Source organism: Pezoporus wallicus, unplaced genomic scaffold, assembly GCF_028554395.1.
Source record: "Pezoporus wallicus isolate ANWC-B61680 ecotype Strahan unplaced genomic scaffold, APGP_CSIRO_Pwel_v1 contig_6732, whole genome shotgun sequence".
Lineage (NCBI taxonomy): Eukaryota > Metazoa > Chordata > Aves > Psittaciformes > Psittacidae > Pezoporus > Pezoporus wallicus.
Window position 1 is genome coordinate 1,243,512 of NW_026638638.1, and position 20,158 is coordinate 1,263,669.

General features: G+C 40.4%; 1 protein-coding gene and 1 long non-coding RNA gene across 2 annotated transcripts in view; one reads left to right on the top strand and one right to left on the bottom strand.

Annotated features, from left to right (window-relative positions):
• LOC130600426 (uncharacterized) overlaps positions 1-20,158 on the top strand; it is a 100,809-nt gene that overhangs the window by 69,552 nt on the left and 11,099 nt on the right. The window lies entirely within an intron of this gene.
• LOC130600424 (inducible T-cell costimulator-like) lies at positions 3,632-8,806 on the bottom strand. Its single transcript, XM_057411745.1, has 4 exons — positions 8,432-8,806; positions 6,882-6,994; positions 6,177-6,267; positions 3,632-5,677 (listed from the first exon to the last, which is right to left on the bottom strand). The coding sequence occupies exons 1-3, from the start codon at positions 8,778-8,780 to the stop codon at positions 6,178-6,180; spliced, it is 552 nt and encodes a 183-aa protein (XP_057267728.1). The 5' UTR covers positions 8,781-8,806; the 3' UTR covers positions 3,632-5,677; position 6,177.

The window sequence follows — 20,158 nt, forward strand, 5'->3', positions numbered from 1 at the left end:
AAACAACTTGGTGGATGCCAGGTATCTTTTGGAAGCTACCTGTCCTCACAGGCAATGTTTGCCATCTTACTGTTATTACAGATGGGGACTGTGTGAGTTATTGCAACTCCCCAAGTCCTAAATCCTTTGATTTCGTTTACCTTCTTTACACCCCGGGAACCGACACATTTCTCCATGGCAATCTCTTTAATTTCTGTTTTGTGATCCCTGTGTTACTAAGTGGGAGCTTCTGCCATGCACCTCCTCTGAGCTTCCCCTTGCCGTGCAGGTAAGCTACTTTGAAGTCTGGTTACTGACAACTGGATGATGCAGGAGGGAAAGTCCTGGCTGGGCCTCTAAAGCACAGGTCTTAAAAGGAGCCAGGGCAGGCATCAAGTAGATTTGTGACTGAACAGTAGGGACACAGCCAGGAAAAGGAGCAGAAATGAAAGCATTGGTCTGGCTTTCAAGGATGTAATAGCTAGTAAGGGCTAAGTAGATGTATCTCGGTTTCATGACAGCAGCAGCACTAGGCTATGATTCCATCTCTGACCCCCATGAGACTCTCTGGTCCTTTTGCCTCATGGTCATGGTCCTGCCCAGCTGTGTTGTAACCCCACGCAAGCCTGATCAACAGGAGAATCCATAGATATGAGGCACTTCTCCTGCCACTCAGTCAGCTACTTATTACAATATCCTGTTTCACTCAGGGCCAAAAGTCTTAATGAGCAAATCCTGTCATTCTTTTTGTCTTACAAATGTAAAATTATTTGATTGAATAGACTAGCACAAGTACTTTACATTTATGCAGAAAAGTAACCAGAAAAATGTCTCAGAATCCCAGTTTTGAGCTTCCTCCCCAAAATTTGGCCTGAAAAGTCTGTGCAGCATTCTCATACTCCATAGTTTCTGTTCAACTGAACTGCCGCCTTTGGAAGGCAGTGTGCTCCCTCTTGCTCTCACCAGCTGGTAGTAACATAATTTCTGCTTTTCTCAGTGTTTCAAATATCTTTTTGAAAGAACCCTAGGGCAGCAAATGTTGTGTCTTCACAACAGGGGGAAAAGGAATATTCCCTTGCAAGCCTTTGCACAATCCAGACATTAAATCCTGGCCTCAATTCTGAGAGATGGCAACAAACTATATAAGCTGCAGTGAAACTCGCTCCTGCAATGCACTGGGACAGAGGATGAAATATCATTGGTGATGGTTTTGCCAAAAGTGTACTAAAAACTGGGAGGACTGATACAGGATTTAGTATTTGGAAGATGTTCAGTATTTCAAAGTTGTTAATGTTTTGCAACTTTTAAAAATGATTATGCCTGATATGTGCAGCAGCTAAATCTTTCTTGTTGATAATCAGAGTTGATTTATCTCTCTTTAAAAATTGATCTTATGACATACAAGATCTTATGACTCCCAGGAGGAATTAAATAGCTTAAGCATAATCATTTAGATGAAGTTCACCCTCTGGCCTCTTCTTCATATCTCCAGTTCATACCTGTCGAATTCATTTTGCCAGAAAAGCTGTTTAATCTTTCCTGTTCCTCCCTCTTCTTCAACACCCCCCCACACACACACACTGAATTGAACTCATAGTCATAGCACATAAATAAAAAAACCTCAACATTTTACCTCTCAAAGAAATGGGAAATTTTTAATACAGGGTAGACTACTATAGCAATGATGGACTGGACCACTCAAGGGACGTGGGTATACAGAATGTCTCATTGAAGTTAAAGTCAAACCAAAGGCAAGGACTTAGATCCAGCTCCCCAGTAGTCTTTGAATGGACAGAAGTCCGTACCAATTGGGTTAGTAGGGACTGCTAAATCATTTCAGTGACCTGTATTTTTTCCACTTTTATTATTGTTGTGTTGCGTGGATGTGTTGTTGCATGGATGCTGTGTTGCATGAAACTTATAGATTCAAATGCATAAGTCACTTTCCACAGTGTAAAACATTTTATGAATAGCAGTGTACAGTATCTTCAGTACAGATCCACATTTCAATTAGTTTGTTTGATTTACTCTAGTTCGAGAGCCTTTTTTCCCCAGCGTTAAATAAACTTTGTCGAAGTCTGTAAGAAGTATGACAGAATTTAAAACTACTTGAACTCTGAAGTTAAAGAAATACCTGTACTAAGGGAAAAGAGACCACAGCGTTTCATAGTGTCATTTCATTCGCTAGTGCTATATATTGACTAGGAAACTGCAATCTTAAATCGAATCATTAAATTCCACAAGCATTCAGATTTGGGTTCATAATTCAGGCTGGGAAGAAAATTTCATAAAATACATACTGAGGTTTGGATTTCAATCCATCTCAAGCTATGCAGGTGTTAAAATGATGATATTCTTGTCATTCATCCTTCCTTAAATTTTTGAGTAGCTGTAGTTGTCATCCTTAACATCTTTCACCTGTTCACTTTAGATCATTGTACCTGTTCAGCAAGATTAATTTTGCTCAAGTTGCACATTTTTACTTCAAGTCTTAACCTTCAAGAAGATTGAGTTGTTCTTTGCTATACATACCTATTTGGTTTACTGACTTACTGACTTCATACACTCCATGCTGGCATGAACTGGGAAGATCTGAAGAGCATTACTGAGTGTAAATAGGTGGGGGGTGACTTATAGCAATGATAAATCTGAAAGGATGAAAGCATTTACTGATCCTAAATCTTATGTTTCATGTTGTAAGACAGAAACTGGGTTTACAAGAATACTGTTATTAGGGATTCAGCTCCTGGAAAAGCCCAAGCCAAAATACTTTTTCAGTCATGTTCCCCACAAAGCAATAGAGGACAAAGATGGAGAGGGACAGATTGTAGAACCCTCCTTACAGACTGTCCTATAATTGTAAACTTCGCATTACAGTCCTAAACGTGGCGTATCACTCCCCACACTAAACCATTATGTAGCACACAGAGAAAGCATAGGTTGAGATTGTGTCTTAGTAGTTTATTTTACCCTCAAAACTCTGATTTCCCGGAGGTTATTTGGACATTACTCATATTTCTGCTTGTCTTGAAAGTGGATTTTGTAGAAGAGTTGGCTGAAATACTCTTATTTGATTATTTTCCTGCTAAAATAGTCTATTCCCTAATCTGGAAGTTTCCAAAGAGAGCTTTTACATTTTGAAATGCTGTCCTGTTAGAATATCAGGCTTTTTTGTTTATTCTTATTGACTCCTTATTTGTTTTCCTTTATCTTAATGCTTTCTTGTCACACAGTCTATACCCTCAGCTCATGTGACTTTTTTCACAGGTTTTTTGGTTTTTTTTTCTCATTCTGCCATCCTTTATCTTCTTTTGATTTTGAAGTATTGAAGAATGGCAGAAAGAAACTGAAAAATGTCCAAAAATAATTGTGAACATTATCTGTTTCTGGCATAGGGGATTAAAAAAAAAATACAGAAGGGATGGGACGATACAGAAAAAGGCTTTATCTTAAAAATAAAATGAAACAAGCGGATCCAAACAGTGTCATTGCTTCGGTGCATTGGAAAAGATAAACATTTTTGGTTTTAACTTTTTCAGTGGTTTTTTTGTTGTGGGTTTCTTTGGTTTCTTTTTTTTTCCTTAGTCTTTTTCCTGTTTCCCATTAAGCTGCTATTCAGGGATAAATTGCCCAGTACTCTCTCCCCATTGCACTGTGGATTTTATAGAGCTTATTTCTTTAACACAGCATGCATGCATGAACTTTCTTATGGACAAATGTGGCATAAGAAGAAAACAGTTTATTAAAAATAAAAATCTTTTTCCAAAAATAAAGCAGTGACAGAACCTGAGATTTCAAAAAGCTTTGTTACAATGAGTATAAATCATTTATCTCTCCAGAGCAGAATGTGTTTTGAACTACCTTGCTCAGACTTTCATCATTTGTCCCTTATCCAGCAGCGTCTCAAGGCAAACCTCAAGTTTTTCTCTCTTTCAGAAGCTCTTTATTCCATGAAAATCCTTCTCAGTCTGGTGAATGGTTCCAGGCCATAGGACTCTCCTCTGTCACACAGTATCTTGCAACCGGCATTTCTCTTGGGCAGTAGAAGTTAGCTAGTTATTTTCACCAATAATTTTCAAAGGCAATGCTTCCAGGAATAGTTTTTAAATGGTGAAATCAGTGTATTTGTGGATGTACAGAGGAAAGTTCTGTTTGCTGGGAAGTTCAAGTAATTTGGCAAAGGTTATGTGGCAGAAGGACAGGAGAGAATGTAATGATGTTACCCAGCATACCAAGGTGCCCCTCTACATCTCTGCCTAGGAGCTAGTTCTCTAAGCAGGGTACTGGCTGTGAAACTTGCAGTCGCCACTTCACTTGATGCTTTAGTCATTTCCCCTTTGCTTAAAGTCATAGTTAACAGTTTGCACCCTGCCTCTACAATATTTCTTAGAATTTAGGTGTCTGTAACGGAAAACCCTGTTCCAGACATACCAGCTTACGTTCTCTTCATTGTCAATCCCTGTTTGCCCTATCAAATTTGAAATCAGCCTTCTGTTTGCCAGACAAGCAGGCTATGTATCTTTCACAATAGCGTCCTCTGACTGATACTTGTTTTCATAATGAATTGCAGAGATACTCAAAATCAATGCACTGATCTGCTTCCAGCAGCCCAACAGTATCTGGCAACAGGCAGGCTGGGATTCCCAGCTGGTCATTTATGGTCAGAGTTTTGACAGATTTCACAAGGAGCATGAAGGATTGATCCTTTCATTCATACTGAAGGCTCTGAGCAATTTGAGGCAGGTCAAGCAACCCCTGAACCCACCAGGGAAATGGTAAAGGCTTTATGTCAAACCACGAGAGGGGGATAATTGCAATGCAGAGTCCATGAATACACTGGCCTTGTGGACTGTGTTATATTTGTGCTGCAAGACATGTCAAGAGGAGAGGCTGTGCCTCCCAGTTTAGGGACGGATCTTGGAGGCTTGAACTGATTTAAAGAACAATTGCAGCCTTGCAATATATTCCTCTTGTAATACATTCCTCTGTTATTACAGGAATTCAGAATTTAATTAAATTAAATACAAGGAGTCCCAAGGTGTGCATGCCAAAGACGTATTGATAGCATGAATTTGAAAACTACAGCTGCGCACACCTGAGGTACCATGTCACAGTGAAGTCTCTGCTGTGCTCTCTCAGGTTTTGTTCCCCTGCTGTCCCATGGCTTGGTGCAGGAGAGTATGTGTGCATTCCACACTCTCCCAGCGTAGTGAATTGATACGAACATACTAAGCTAGCCCTAACAAAAGAGCATATGCAATACACGGACAGTGCTTCACGGCTGTGCCACAATGAGTGGCATTGGAGGTAGGTTTTTTATTTTGTCCCTGGTGGAAAATTTATCATAAATGAGACTGTAGAAAATAAAAGGTCCCTCTGTAGCAGTACTACACAAATCTATTTTAAAGCAAACTCACTACATGTTCTTCAACTAAAAAGCTGGCATGTTTAACACATTGTTAGCGCTCCATGTACAAGTCAGTGGATCAGGCAATGAGCCAGTTTTGCTCTAGGCACACAAGCCTCGACCAAACACAGCTCAGAACAGTACTAAAGTGGGTGTCTCATGGCTGAGCCAAGGACCATCATGAGATCTCAGGGAGGCTGGGAAAGGTGAGGAAATGCTGATTTCCCTTTGTCCAGGTTCAAGTAGCTGGAAACCTGATGCCAGAATCGCCATCCCACAAGCAACTTATACCTGGAATAAGAATGGAGAATTAGTTATATGCAACCCTCAAACTTCTGAATCAGTCCAGATTCTTATTTTGTGCTGTATTCAAGGCTTAAGTAGCTTGGAAGTTCCTCATTCTCTACAGATTATTGCCCTTAGCCAGGAAACGCAGTAAATCTAGTAAATCACTTCCCCAGAGATATGCTGGGTACCACCCATCATCTGAAGAGTCTGAATGGGACAGTTTCACATCTTTTCCTCGCGCATAAGTTCATTACTGTGCACTGATGTGAAGCAGTTGCCTTTCTAGGAACCAGCCCACCATTCTGATTCAAAAGATTTCCAGAGATCTTGCTTTCCATTTCAGCTGCCTGCTACATGGCAGCATGAACTCCATTATCAAGCCATTGCAACAATCTCATCTGCTCACCCACCCACCTAGGATCAAGGGGAGACATAGCCCTTTCCCTCCCAGAGAAAGCCGTGCAATAGGTAGAAGCAGAGCTACAGCTAGGCTTAAGACAACCTTAGATTCTTGGGGTTTTAGCTGCATTCACTGCTGCCATGGGCATGTATTCACTGTTGTACTCATGGGACTTGGATTCACACTGCTGATTCTGCCAACAGAGAGAAAATGCCATGAATATAATTTGTGGTCATTGTGGTCGCTGACCTCTGCCACATCTGCCTTTATTGTTTAAGTAGGGCAGTTACTCCCACTGTTTTCAGTGGGAATATTTAAGTCAGAAGAGACAGGCACTCACATAGGAAACTTGGAATAAAACAAACTGAAAATGAAAAACACACATTGTCCAAAAGAATAATGAATGTCCATGGTCTCTTCCCTGAGCCAACTGGTTCTTTGTTTAAGTGCTTTTGCTCCAAAACAGTGCTGGAATTGCTCCACTGATGATTTGTTTCCCCTTCTTGAAGAAAACAATCAGGTGAATTGGTTACCAAGGTAATTTTGCTGACCTGTGCAGCATTTCCTCTCTTTCCTTTGATTCCCAGCTCTTTAAATTAATAAGCAATTCTGTCTTAGAAAAATTAAATCTGAGCTGCTGAATGACTGAATTCCAGGGGTAAATTAACAACTCAGCCTCTTTGTCAAAAACCACATCATGTGCTGAGTGAGTATGTGCCTGTCCCATGTTCTAAATCTCATTAAACCAAGTTCCCCATCCATGACCTTTGGAAGGAGGGTCCTGCAGAATCTCATAGACTTGCTTACCTTGTTCCAAAGGTAGCAGGCTATGACACAACAGACACAAGAAATCATGGCAAACGTGATCAGGCCAGTAATTATCCATGGTGTGAGTCCCATTGAAATGCAATCCTCCTTATCTGAAGTTGGGGAGGCAAAAAAAGTCGTTACTGATAATTTGTATTCACTTCCTCCTCCCCCCCCCACCACCACCCAAGTTAACTTTCCAAATTTTTTCCCCTCTTCCCTTCATATTAATGCCGTAGCAAAAGTGAGCTCTAGAGAAGGATTTTCCTGAGGTGAAAAGCCACCTTGGAAGTGTGTATTCTGCAGGAAGCAGGACATTACAGTTTCCCAGGAAGGGTGAAACTGTTGGTACACAGGGCTGAAAGTGTAGACTGAAAAGAAACCAAACCAGGTCTGAGAGCCTGATGGTATTTCAGATGAGCAAAGCTTACATGCAGTGAATACTACAGGTGATTTAAAAGGCAGCATAGACAAAAGAAAGGCAGTCATGTTTGGATAGGAAGGCAAGCTGACGGACACAAGATTGCCCTTGCCCAGATCAGGGAGAAAATATGCTAGGGCATGAAATATCTGGCAATAGCTATGAACATCTGGCTATCTATAAAAATGGAAATGTACAGCTTTGGGAAACACTGCAGACAAAAAGGGATGCCACATCTTAATTCTGAGAGCTGGTTTACGTTTAGAGAAGGCTGAGAGATAATTTGACCCAACCACATAACTGTAGCCTTAGCTTTTATCTTTGTTTAGTCCTTGTGTTAAGAGGTAGGAAAAGATAGCAAGGGAAGGGCAACAGGCAGTAACATGTTGCAACTGGACTATACAGAGAACCAAGAAGAGGTATGAGCAAAGCCAGTATTAACTCTCTTCACTTAATATACCAAAGAGTCACTGAGTGTTAGGCAATTAAAAATTAAAGCCTATATAGTGAGTCTTTTGAAGTTAGTCCAAGCCCTTCATTGTAAAATGCAAAAAATCCTCAGCAGCTGTCAATCTTTTCTGGTCTAAAAAGGCTATAAACTTGAAGGCCTGCTTCAGAGAGGTGAACATAATCTTCACATCAGTGTGGCGTCAGAGTTCCAAATACCACTACTAGCACAGATATTTGACAGCTGTTTTGTGTTTTAGTTGTTGGGGTTTTTCTTATCCCAGGCACATAAAGATAGCTCCCAGGATAGATTTTTTTTCCTCTGGCTAGAAATAATCTTAACATTTACACTCAGCAGCCTGTAAAAAGAACAATGGGAAATTTGTGCTGCAGGCAAAGGTGGGACTGCAATACTCCAGAAGATGTTTCGCTAGCTTCCACAGCACCATGCAGAGCTCAGCATGGCCTACAAAGCCTGCCCAAGAAGATGAATAACTATGGAGAGGTCCCACTGAGCAATCTGCCAACTCAGCTCCACTGTGACCAGCCCCCTGCTAAGTAATCTTAAACTGTCTTAGAAATATCTGTGCAAAATCTAATCACATTTTTCACTGCAGCATAGCTATGTCCAATGTCTGCTTATCAGTAGCCTGAAGTGAGGGGAGAAGAGAAGTAAACTTACCTTGGATGTACAAATAGGTTTCCTTCAGCCGGCACTCTATATAAGGAGGGGGTAAGAACTTCTCCAGGCAGTAGGTATACATGTCCATGTGTTTTCTTTCCAGATTTTTGAGGATGAAAGTGGTGCTGCTTTTTGAATGCATTGTCTGACAGTAGGTGACATTACTCTTGGGGATAACATTCCCCTCACTCAAATGGAGTGCACAGATCTCCTTCTTTTCATGCCCTTTGAAGAGGGTCATGCTGAATTCACTCACATTTTTGGGGTTGGGGAATATGAACCTGAAGTTTCCATTTTCAAATTCCACCATCATTTGGGAGTCAGAGACATGAGGCTGATCTGAAGACATGAAAACTATAAGTATAGTCACTCACATAGCAATGAAAAGAATCCCTAAAAATGTTAAGAAACTCATTTAAACAAAGCAAGTGAGCCATGTGATTGAAACTTAAGGCATGTAGGTACTCAGAATAGTCTGGCTGTGGAAAGCAGTCTGTACAATGAGATACCAGTGCATTATTCTGGTCATGTCAGGCATTACTGAGAAAATAAATAAGACCTGGCCTATTGTCCACTGTAAGGCTGGAGAGTCACTGTTAGCATTGGATCAGTGAGTTACTTGAGAATGTTCAAAGGCCGCCTTGGACAAAACACTATATGGACATATAATCCTTGCCTCAGATGGATTATCCTAAAACAAGGTGGGACAAAAATTATCATCTCTGATTTATGATTAATATTTTGCACCCTAATGATCATAGAACCACAGAATCGTTTGGGTTGACCTAAAAGACCTTTAAGATCATCCAGTCCAATCATTAATCTAGCACTGCCAAATCCTCCACTGAACTACATCCCTAAAAGCCACATCTACACATCTTTTAAATACCTCCAGGGATGGTGACTCAACCACTCTTCCCCAAGCCTATATAGTGTTGCATGGGCTTATTGTGATTCAAGTGGCACTCAGCCTCTTTGAATTCACAGCTTATTGTGATCTGGCATTCAGCCTCTTTGAACCTCATACAGTTGGGCTCGGCCCATTGATCCAGCCTGTCCAGATCCCTCTGTAGAGCCTCAAGCACGTCAACACCCCACCCAACTTTGTGACATTTTCAAACTTCCTGAGGCTGCACTCGATCCACTCACTCCTCCAGATTATTTATAAACATAACAAAACTGGCTTCAATATTGAGCCCTGGGGAACACCACTTGTGGTCAGCCGCCAACTTGATTTAACATCATTCACCACAACACTTTGGGCTGGCTATCCCACAAGTTTGATGATGTAGCTGAAAACTTGAAATGGGATGTAAACACCAAACTCCTACAGAAGTGCATTAACCACAAGACATATCTTTCTTTTCTAGAGTAGATAGTGGTCACAGGCATAACATGAAGTTTAAACCTAATTATTTAAATGGCCATAGCACCTTTATTACTAACAAAATGGGAGGAGTAGAAGACAAATATCTCTGTGTGCATGTACCTACATGCAATCAAAAAATCAAGTTTGACCTTCCCCAAAATTGTCTAAAACCTTTGAGACATTGTGCAAATCTCATTTGGCAAATTTATTGGAGAAGATAAAGAAAACAAACTGACCAACCACCTCCTGCTACCTCACAGTTTGACTTTGTAAATCAGCAACCAATAGCATGAGAAACTCCCTCAGACAAAAATATGTTAAAGTGTGCTGTAAAAGAATTACTACTTTTTCATTTGAGGTCAGTATTTTCTGATCTAGAAAGGCATTTTAAACCATTAAACAAATTATGCATGTATCTTACCTATATTTTTGCACGGTCTTGACGAGCAGCTGTCTGATCCTGAAAAATACAGAATAGTTTTCTGTTTAATATTCAAGAAGAGAGATGCAGGAACAGAAGCTGAGCCATGCAATGTTAACATGCTGAAGTTATTTTCCACTTTGTTTCATTAGCCTATCTCATCCTGTCTGTGCTACACTATAGAATCTTATGATGTGATAAATGGGAAAAATAGGAAGTAGGAAAAACACAGTAGAAAGACAATGCAATAGGTACGAATTGTTACTGATTATACATATAGCATTTACAAATTCTTAAAACACCTCAGGAAAGTGATAGACTTAATTCATAAATAGAAGCCAAGATGAAACTAAAATTTCCCCCAAAGGAAATCTGCCCCCAAATAAAAAAGCATTTTTTTTTCACTTCTTATGAATCCAGAATCTGCACTGAGCCAGAATTATACTTTGCTTCCAAACTAAAGTGCTCATGTTGGTCTATGTTCTTTCTGTTTCCCCCACTGCTCAACACTGTACCAAAACATCTTATGGCACATCCAGAATGCATATCTTGAAGATGCTCCAGTACATACAGCAAAAAAATATTCAGGTAATGCTTACAGTTCTGTTCCTTTTTCAGCAGTTTTTCCCCTTCATGATTATCAAACTGCATTCAGTCTATTGTGCATAAGCAGCCTCCGTTACAGAAGACAAGTGGTTCACAACCCACTGTACTGGAAGTGGAATTTTCTGGCTGCATTGGTGGCATGTACTGCTTTGAAATGGTTTGTATGTCAGTACTGGCAGCATAACACAGCCCAACAGGGTTTTATTAGGAAATTTTATTTTTGTGGTGCCCTAAAATTCAAGGTACAGCTCAGTACACAAGTAGAAAAAACCCTGTTATCTGCTTTTTCTGTTTTCTGGTAACCTGAGTAAGTTCTTCAGAAACTGCTGAGGTTGAAATACACCCTACATCAGGATTTTATGATGTTAAGGAAATACAGGGCCAATATTTAAACACTTTGATGCACCATCCTATTCTTGTTGATACTGCTATATCGGTAGTCTAGATCCACACAAAGTCCCCAACTGTGTCAAGTGTCACACAGGATTACCCAGTAGAAATAATCCTTTTTCCAAGGCACCTGTTATCTTTGACATCCAGCCTGCATATGCACAGGAACAGATTATTCTCATTTGGGTACTTCTGTATGCTCTCATCTCTTTCTGAACAGAGCCAATCTTTTAGTGTCCATGCTTTTTCCTTCTTTGAATTCTTGCTCCCCAATTACTACCACTGGCAAAGGCATTGCAATGAATGATACTTGTTTAAAATATTTTTAGTGTGACACACAAGCTAATGGACTTCTGGAAGATGCTTTGTGATGCTCAGTTGGAAAGCAGTAGCAACTGTTACCTCTTTTTGATTGATTTACTCTCTCCTAGTTATCATATTCCTGGTTTACTGTGCATGGTCAGCACCCTTATCTAATTCAGCAACAACTATATAAGTGTGTCATAACAGAAGGGGTATTTGGCATCTTATACCACTGGTGTGAAGATAAGACAGATAAAACACACATCTCACCACAGTGAAACAGAGCTTCGTCTTCGCCACAGTGAGATAGAGCTCTAGATACACTGAATGCACAGACACAGAAAGTGTGAGCCCTCATAATGGCATATAGTGTGAAAAGCTGAAAGCAAAGGTCTAATAAACAGTTCTTGATGACTTGCATGTTGCATGGTGAGAGAAAACAGCTGCTATGAGAATAGCATTTGAAGTAAAGGTCTTTTAAAATGCTCTGTAGTTTAATGGCATGTAGTTTGGCAACGTATACCTTTTAAATTCTGCTCAGCAGCAGACACATTATTTAGGGAAGAAAAAAACTGTATTGATACAGCAGAAGCTAGGGAGCATGGTGAATGTGCAAGCCAACCTGATACTCTTGAGAAGCATCCACCTGTAGCTGAGACCTCTACATTTGTCACTGGTTGTCTGAGAGGCAGGTGGGGCTCTGTCAGGACAGCTACAGAGGCAAGCAGTGCTATATTCACCCAGCACCCCAGAGGAGTGCAGGGCTACCTTGCTCTCTGTGAAGTAACAGCTTTGAATTTAATTTCTCTGTCCCTAAGAATAGCTATATTTTGCTGTTAGCTAATGAAATTGCCCTTTCATAGCAGGTGGTTTAAAATGTTTGTCAGAGATCATGGTTTTAATCCTTGTTTTTAATGGAAAAGGGCAGAGAGAGGTCATTAAGCATGTAGTTCGTGCGACCTTGTGGCAAGCTGAAAGATCATTTTGTATTCTCTCAGGCCAAGAAGCCTTAACAGTCTATTCTCAAGAAAGACTCAGCAATGTGTTTCTCTGAATGAGCATTTTGGCACATGTGACACAATTAGTATTCCTCTGAAACAAGTGAGTGTGCTTAGCATAGTATAAAGGGACCGCATTTTACAATGAGATCAACGATGCCTGAGATTAAAACACAAAACCATCTACATGGATGACCACAATGGGTGAGATCTGTTATGAATTTCCAATTCACTAGCTGTACTGTATCAGCTCCTAATCTGAATGCCCTCACTGCATACTAAAAGGTGGCTTATTCCCCCTTCCCTGTGCCTGATTGCTGTTCTCCTGTGCCCATTTGTGAGGGTTCAATCCTAGGATGGTCATACAGGCCTGTAACACTCTGTAGTTAATTACCAGACACATTTGGGATGTCATCTGCTAAGTTACAGTCAGTATAAATGTACATTTAGTGGGATGGGAGATAAGAAACTGGAATTTAAACTTCCAGTAATATAAAGAGATTTGCTCACTAAACCTTCCTAATAGTCACCTCAAAAAAAAAACAGGTGGATAAAAGACTACATCACAGTATTGCTGAAAATGAGCAGAAGAACCTCCACTGGGTCAGGAGTAAAGCTGCTTAGATTTGGCAGCAAGGTTCCTTTTTAGTATTTTTCATAAAGGAGCTAATTCAACCACATATGAAGGTTTTGAGACAAGAATAAGAAAATCTTTTATTCATTTCATAGCAGTGTCACACTGTGGAGTTGCATAGAGTTGTTCCTGGCTCACCTCATGTGAAGCAGAGTGTCAAGACAAATGTTGTTGTTCAGATGTGAATCCAAGAGATGAACATGTGTATGAAAGTAACATCTTGCTATGTCAAACTATGAAAGAGTGTGTGTGCACATTTTATGTATGTGTGTATTTACAGTCATGTACATTTCTGTCTTGGTTTCATCTTTACTGCAGCGTGAAAGCCCTTTGGCAGAGGTTTGGGCATTTCTATGATAGTGTGAGTGTACACTAAGACCAGTGGGAGGCAGGTTATTTTTGTTTTAGTGGGATTGTGATTTTGAGCTTTCTGGTTGCTCTTTGGCAGAGCCAGTGCAATTTTAAACATCCATTACGCATTTTTGTCCTAACAGAAGTTTAAAACCCACTTTTGATTAATTTTAAACCTTGGCTGTAGGGTAGGGGAATAGAATATTCCTGCTTGGTTTTCTTGCTGTTTGTTTCACCTGCCCCAGCTCTCAGAAAACTAATCAGCTGATGAAAAAGAAGAGGATAATTTCACTTGGGTGTGTTTGCCTCTGAAGGTGAGCAAGAAGAGTGCAGACCTTGCCTTTAAACCAAACACATTTCTTTTGTTAAAAACAAATGCGTAATGAAACCACACAGTTTTTAAAGTTGCTATAGCTTCGACCTTTCAAGGTCCTCTGAAAGATGACAGTGTCAATTCAGTGTCATTAGTCATATGCTTGAAACTAACATGTTCTTAGCTTTTAAGAATCAAGGAATAAGAGAGGAAAGCCGTGCTTCTGGGCAAAGCAAGTAATGGACAGAATTACTCTAGGAAGCCATTTATAATCTGAATGATTTGTATGGTATAACATATATTGTGAAATAAAGAAACTCTTATAAAACATATCACTGACACAGCAACCATTGTTGATAATATTTCAGACACCCTTCTGAGAAATGACCATGATTTCCTCCTATATTGGGAACAGGACATCTGTGGGTAACAGTAATAATGCTTTGCAAATGTTGGCATGCAAAAGCTCATGTGCAATGTTTCATAGCAAGGGCCTCAAGTGCTATAGAATCCTACAGCTCTGTACTCCCAAACCCCATTGCCTGTGTTTCTCTGCAGGCACCAGAGAGTCTCCATGTTCTTACAGCACTTTCTTTATCACAACTAGGATATAAACTCATAATACACATATACACACATACATCACCTTCTGTGACTTATTTACATTGATAAAAACCCTATCCACAAGTCACAAGTAGGGCTTATAATCACTTAGTCAAAAAAAAACAAAAAACAAAACACAAAACAACAAACAACCCAACCAATCAATCAAACCAACAAAATCTCAGATATTGCTCTCCTTTTGCTCCCAGAAATTCATCATAGTGCTTGAGAGCTCTCTGAAGTGCTGGCTGGTTCTCTAAATGACTAATGTGTCATACATGGAGCTGATCTTTTACAGTCCTTTTCTTTTGAGCAAGAATGATAATAATTAGTACTTTTTATACTGGAAGCACTGTAATGTAAAACAGTTGAGAGATAGATACAATTCTTGTTACAGGCAGGCTCTTTCTCCTGCAATCTCCTCTCCTCAGCTCCCTGATCAAATCCTATCCACCATATATGGAGAAAGGGAAAAAGAAGGGAGAAATGCTGGTACCAGATAGCACAATTGATTGCACCCTTAAAATGCAGCCTATTTCTTCCCACTAGGAATGGCCTAGCTAGATAGCTTCAGACACATGTAAAAGCATATTGGTCGAGTATACCTGCTCAGTTGACTAGCTGAGAAATATTTAACAGAACTTATAGGGTTTTTTGTTAGCAGATTTAAGAATAACTTTTCAAGGAGAAAAGGAGCAGCTCATGTCCCTTCAGAGATAATGATCACCATCCTCCTCCCCTGTGATTTCACCCATCATTTCAATCTCTCTGAAAACTCAGTATACTATTGCTGTATTAGTTAACCTTCAGAAGGGTATCTGCATTGCCTGAAGATCTGGAAACTGGTTTTTATTCAAATGAAAGCTTAAATTCTGTATGAAACCTCAGGAGTACTTAAATTCTACAGGGGGACTTGAAACCCATCCTACATCACTAGAATTTCAGAAGCAACCATATTTGATAGCCTTTGGCATGACCTTCAAGGGAACATGTTCAGATGGTGCTTAGTAACAGTGTGCACTAAATCTCAGGTCTTACTTAGGTGATGCATCATACTAAACCCTTGGGAAGTATACTTACAATAAAAAAGAGACTCTTCTTAATCAGATATTATCTGTATTGCCGTGCCTGCCTGGTAATAGGGGAGGTTCAGAGAGGCTACAGATAAATGTGAGCTCTGATATTTTACTTTGTGTAGCTGTGATAAAACACTGACTCTTGTAAAATGCTACAGCCATGTTTGTGGCTGGATTAAGATCAGTGCTGTCACCATGTGCCTTCTCAACACAGCATTAGGGATGCTACACTTCCTTTTAAGTCATCTGTGTTTCAAGCCTGCATCAAAACAAGCTCTTCCACTCTCCCATGCTATACAGATTTTTAATAGTAAAAAAATTCCCTACCCAGACAAGAGCAGGTTCAATATCAATAACCTGGCTTCCCTTATTAAACCATTTACTCTCATGCTGCTATAAGACATAATGCCCAGCAAGGGAAGCTGGTGGGAGCATTACAGTCTAAACAGCTAGAAGATAACACTGAGCAGATGAGCTAAAAGGTATAAACATTGAAAAAGTGTACTGTTCCGTTTCAAAGCAAATGCCCTGTGCTGGCAGGAATTCTCTTCACACCAACTCTAGCGGCATTAAAGTTGAGAGCAGTCTTTTCGCAGCTGTTTGCCTTAGTTACCTCTGTTCCTCCAACCCTTGCTATTATGGCTCATTTACTGTCTCCCATCACTGGGTGAGTTCTATCCCATAGAGACATCTACTGCAAAGAGAATAATCCAAAAGAGTACTCACCATACAGGGTTTCAAACTGAAAGCAGAGGACACAGAAAGTTAGAGCAACGAACTTCATGCTTGCCTGACAGAGAGGCACCAGCCTTCTGTCTACTGTGAAGATGGGAAAGAATTCATGAGTAGAAAAGGAAGTGGTTTGTGGGCAATGGGGGAAATTATATGATAATCAGAAGGACTTTTTAATTTAACCCCTGACTACGTTACAGCTATGTCAGCATTAGCTGTCGCCCACACCTGTGGAGTTCGCTGCTTTTTCCTACTTCACGGTTTGCTGTCACAGACAAGAAGATGAAAGATTTTCTGACATTACGTTTGATGTTCACTTTTACAAAGACTGTTTCTGGTTAAATCTGTCATGATAGAGGACACAGTCATCTACAGAACACTTCCTGCAGATGGCCCAACTTGTCCCTTAAATTAACTTACAATACATGCATATTTGTAACTGGCAATCTGGTTCATCCGCACCATTTTCAGCTGGTCTTGCATAACTGATGGTGTTGCTCTATGTAAAAACCATTACTTAGTAGGGTAGGAGTCTATTGCATGTCCTGGTCCTGGAATTCATTGAAAGAACTAGTCCAAATTGCAGAAAGATGCCCTAAGCCCTGTGATTTCCCGAAGGCTCAGTAGATATAAAGCTTCCACCCTGGTGGTCAGGCTTGCTCTGCATGGGCATGAGAAACTTCATGGGGCTCTGTGAGAGGAGGAGATCTGACCCGTTGCCCAAAGGCCTGAGGTGAAAAGTTTCTCTCCTTTCCTCTGCCTGCTTTTGTGCAGCATACTCTATTCTGGCCTGCTATCCATCTGTATTCTGGGAAAGCTCTAGGACCCTTTGGGATAACACATTCTATGATCATTTAAAACTGGCTATTTATTTATGCTTATGTCATGGTTTAAGCCCAGATGGTAACTCAGAACCACGCAGCCACTCACTCACTTCCCCTCTTCCTTTTCCCCTGCTCCCGCAGGGATGGGGAGGAGAATCGAAAGAATGCAAATCCCATGGGCTGAGATAAGAACAGTTTAGTAACTAAGGTATAACACAAACCACTACTGCTATCACCCATAATAATGATGATAAGGGAAATAACAAGGGAAGAGAATACAATTGCTCACCACCCACCAACCGATGCCCATCCTGACTGGAGCAGCGATCTGGGACTTCCAGGTAACTCCCCCCAGTTTATATACTGGGCATGACGTGCTGTGGTATGGAATACCCCTTTGGTTAGTTTGGTTCAGGTGTCCTGTCTCTGCTTCCTACCGGCTTCATGTGCCCCTCCTCACTGACAGAGCATGAGACTAAAAGTCCTTGATTGGGTAAACATTACCGAGCAACAACTGAAATCATCGGTGTTATCAGCGCTGTTCTCAGGCTAAAGTCCAGAGAAGAAAAATGACTGCTACAGCTGAACCCAGGCCATCTTGTCATCCTAATTTCAGTGCAGATAATATGCTGGCAAAGTAGCTTCTAAATCATGTTTAATATATTAGATGCAGCTAGCATTTCTGATTGCACAAAGGGAAGACACAAAAGACAAATAGTGGTGCCTGACAGATTTCCTCGGGGTGAGTTCATGTAATGGTCATGCAGTGGTACCAAATAATCTGTGAATTGCAGGACTGCGTTATAGATTCATTCTTGTGAATAAATCTTTATGTGTTGTTTTCCTCTTCCCCACAAAGTGACTTAATTTCTGTCACTACTACTGCTAAAGATCATGTACTGGCAGAGATTTTTACTCTTTTCAAAATCTTGCAAAGCTATTCAGATCTTTGGACTTTGTTAAATTAAAATTGGAGCTAAGCCTGAGTCAAGTCAGGATTTGATATAAATTTTCAGCTCAGGTCTCCAAAGCCGAAGTTAAGCAACTCTAACTAGAGAAAGTTTCTGCAGTATGCTTTTAATTCCGAAGCTTAAGAGTAATATATAGTCCAAGCAATAAGAAAGCTGAAAAAGATACAGCTGACTCCTGAGCTTTGCCTGTGAAGTTATGACCCATGTTGGTATCTACTGAGTTTCTAGGTAGGATCATCTTACTGTCCCCCATAACAACTTGTGGTAAGTGTTGAAACAACAGAGCAGCCCTCTCTTGTGAGGGGATCTTTATTGTCCCCACAAGTAAACATAAGACAAGCAGCCAGAAAGACTTACAGTAAAAAGAGCTGCTGCTGCTACAAAATTAAGGGAGGAAGAAAATCATGTGTAAAGTACCCATACACACTTTACAGATGTGTGCGCTGACAACACACCAAGGGCTGAGTCTACAAAGCCTACTGCTGGCTGCCAATAAAGGTGTGGGGGGAATGTATTCCTTTGAGCAAAGTTTTAGCTGTATTTTGTGAAAACAAGCTTTAAACCAAATCAGTATTGTTAGCATTCAAAAAGTGGGTTGTCTGTCTTAAAAATTTAGATACTTTGCCAAGAAAAGTTATTTTGGTATGGGGGGGGGGGGTGTTTGTTTTTTAATCAATATAGGGTTTTTTTTTGAAGCAACTTATTCCTTCCCTCCCTTCTCAGTGAGCTTACCAGTTATACCAATGCAGAGATTATTAATACACATCTATTTCCCTCCTGGGGTAAGAATAGCTACCAGAATAGATCTCACTACAACAACTGGAACAAGTCTTACTGTCCAGTAAGCAGTTTGTATTTGTTCTCTTCTTCTACTGTAATTGTAGCCTCAAGTCTAGAATTACACCTTCTCCTTTTCTGCTTCCTGGCACTTGGGCTGCTAGAAGACACTGCTCCCTTTGTTTCAAAAGGGTCCAGGACAGGGTGCAGTTTGGGGTACATTTGGCAGAACTCTGAACCTTGATTTAAACAGTGATTTCTTTCAGTGGTCAAGTATATTTGACGATGATCCAGCAGAGCCTAGGGCACTCACAGTGTTTGTTCAGAAGCGGAAGACACAAAGCTTAAGCTCAGAGCTGAGCACAAGGAATTGTGCTCACCTAATCCCACACCGAGACTCCTCTGTTGCCTTTCAATCTTTCTGTCTTTGCTTCCCTCCTCTGTCAGTGCTTACTACTTCACAAAGACATTGTGACTGCAATTTGGAAATGTTTCCTGTAAATACTATGGTTGGTTACAGTTACAGTTAACCACCTGGGACAAGCAATCTGTTTCCACAACACACTTCCTATAACTACAACTATTTTTGTTCACAAACACGTGTTTCCTTTTTCCATCATCACTCATTTCTCTTTGTCTTGATTTTCACTCTCTCCTCCATATATGACTCTCAGAGTTAACTTCTTTACTCCTCTTACTGACCTTCAGTCCTTGTCTGCTCTTCTCTTCAAGCAGAGGCTACTCTTCAGCATGTGCAGTAGCTCCTTTCTGGAATGGGGCTTCTCCTTCCCCCAAGTCCCATTCTTTCGTCATGTCCTACGCTCAACACTACCCGTACAGTAGTACAGTTCTCCTATCATCTTGCTTCTGACTTGCCATTACTGACTATTAACAACTTGGAAAATCCTTATGAGCATTTTTATGCCTTTAAAAATGCATCCAGTGATACACCCAGTTGCAAAGAGAAAAGGGCTTGCTCATCCCTTGGTCCATACATCAGTGCTGTCTACCACGTGACCTTCAATGTTTCCCCCTTCTAACTCCAAGCAGTTTGGAAATCATTGCAGCTTCCCTAAGGAAGCTTCCCTAAGGAAGCTAATTTGCAACAACAATTTTCCCTGTGATGAACTAAGTATATTTTGCTTTGCTCTGTTTAATCGTATAACTCTCGTTCTACTGATTGGTATCACCCTAAATAATATCCATGTTAGCAAAATGCTACTGCATTGCTCGTTATGAAACAAAAGTGGTGTTTACATTGAAGTAGCTTGTTCTGTCTCAACAGTTTTCCACTTCTGCTTGTGGATGATCAGCAGATGCCCACAGCAATATAAAATATTCTCTCAGTAGAATGTTTTG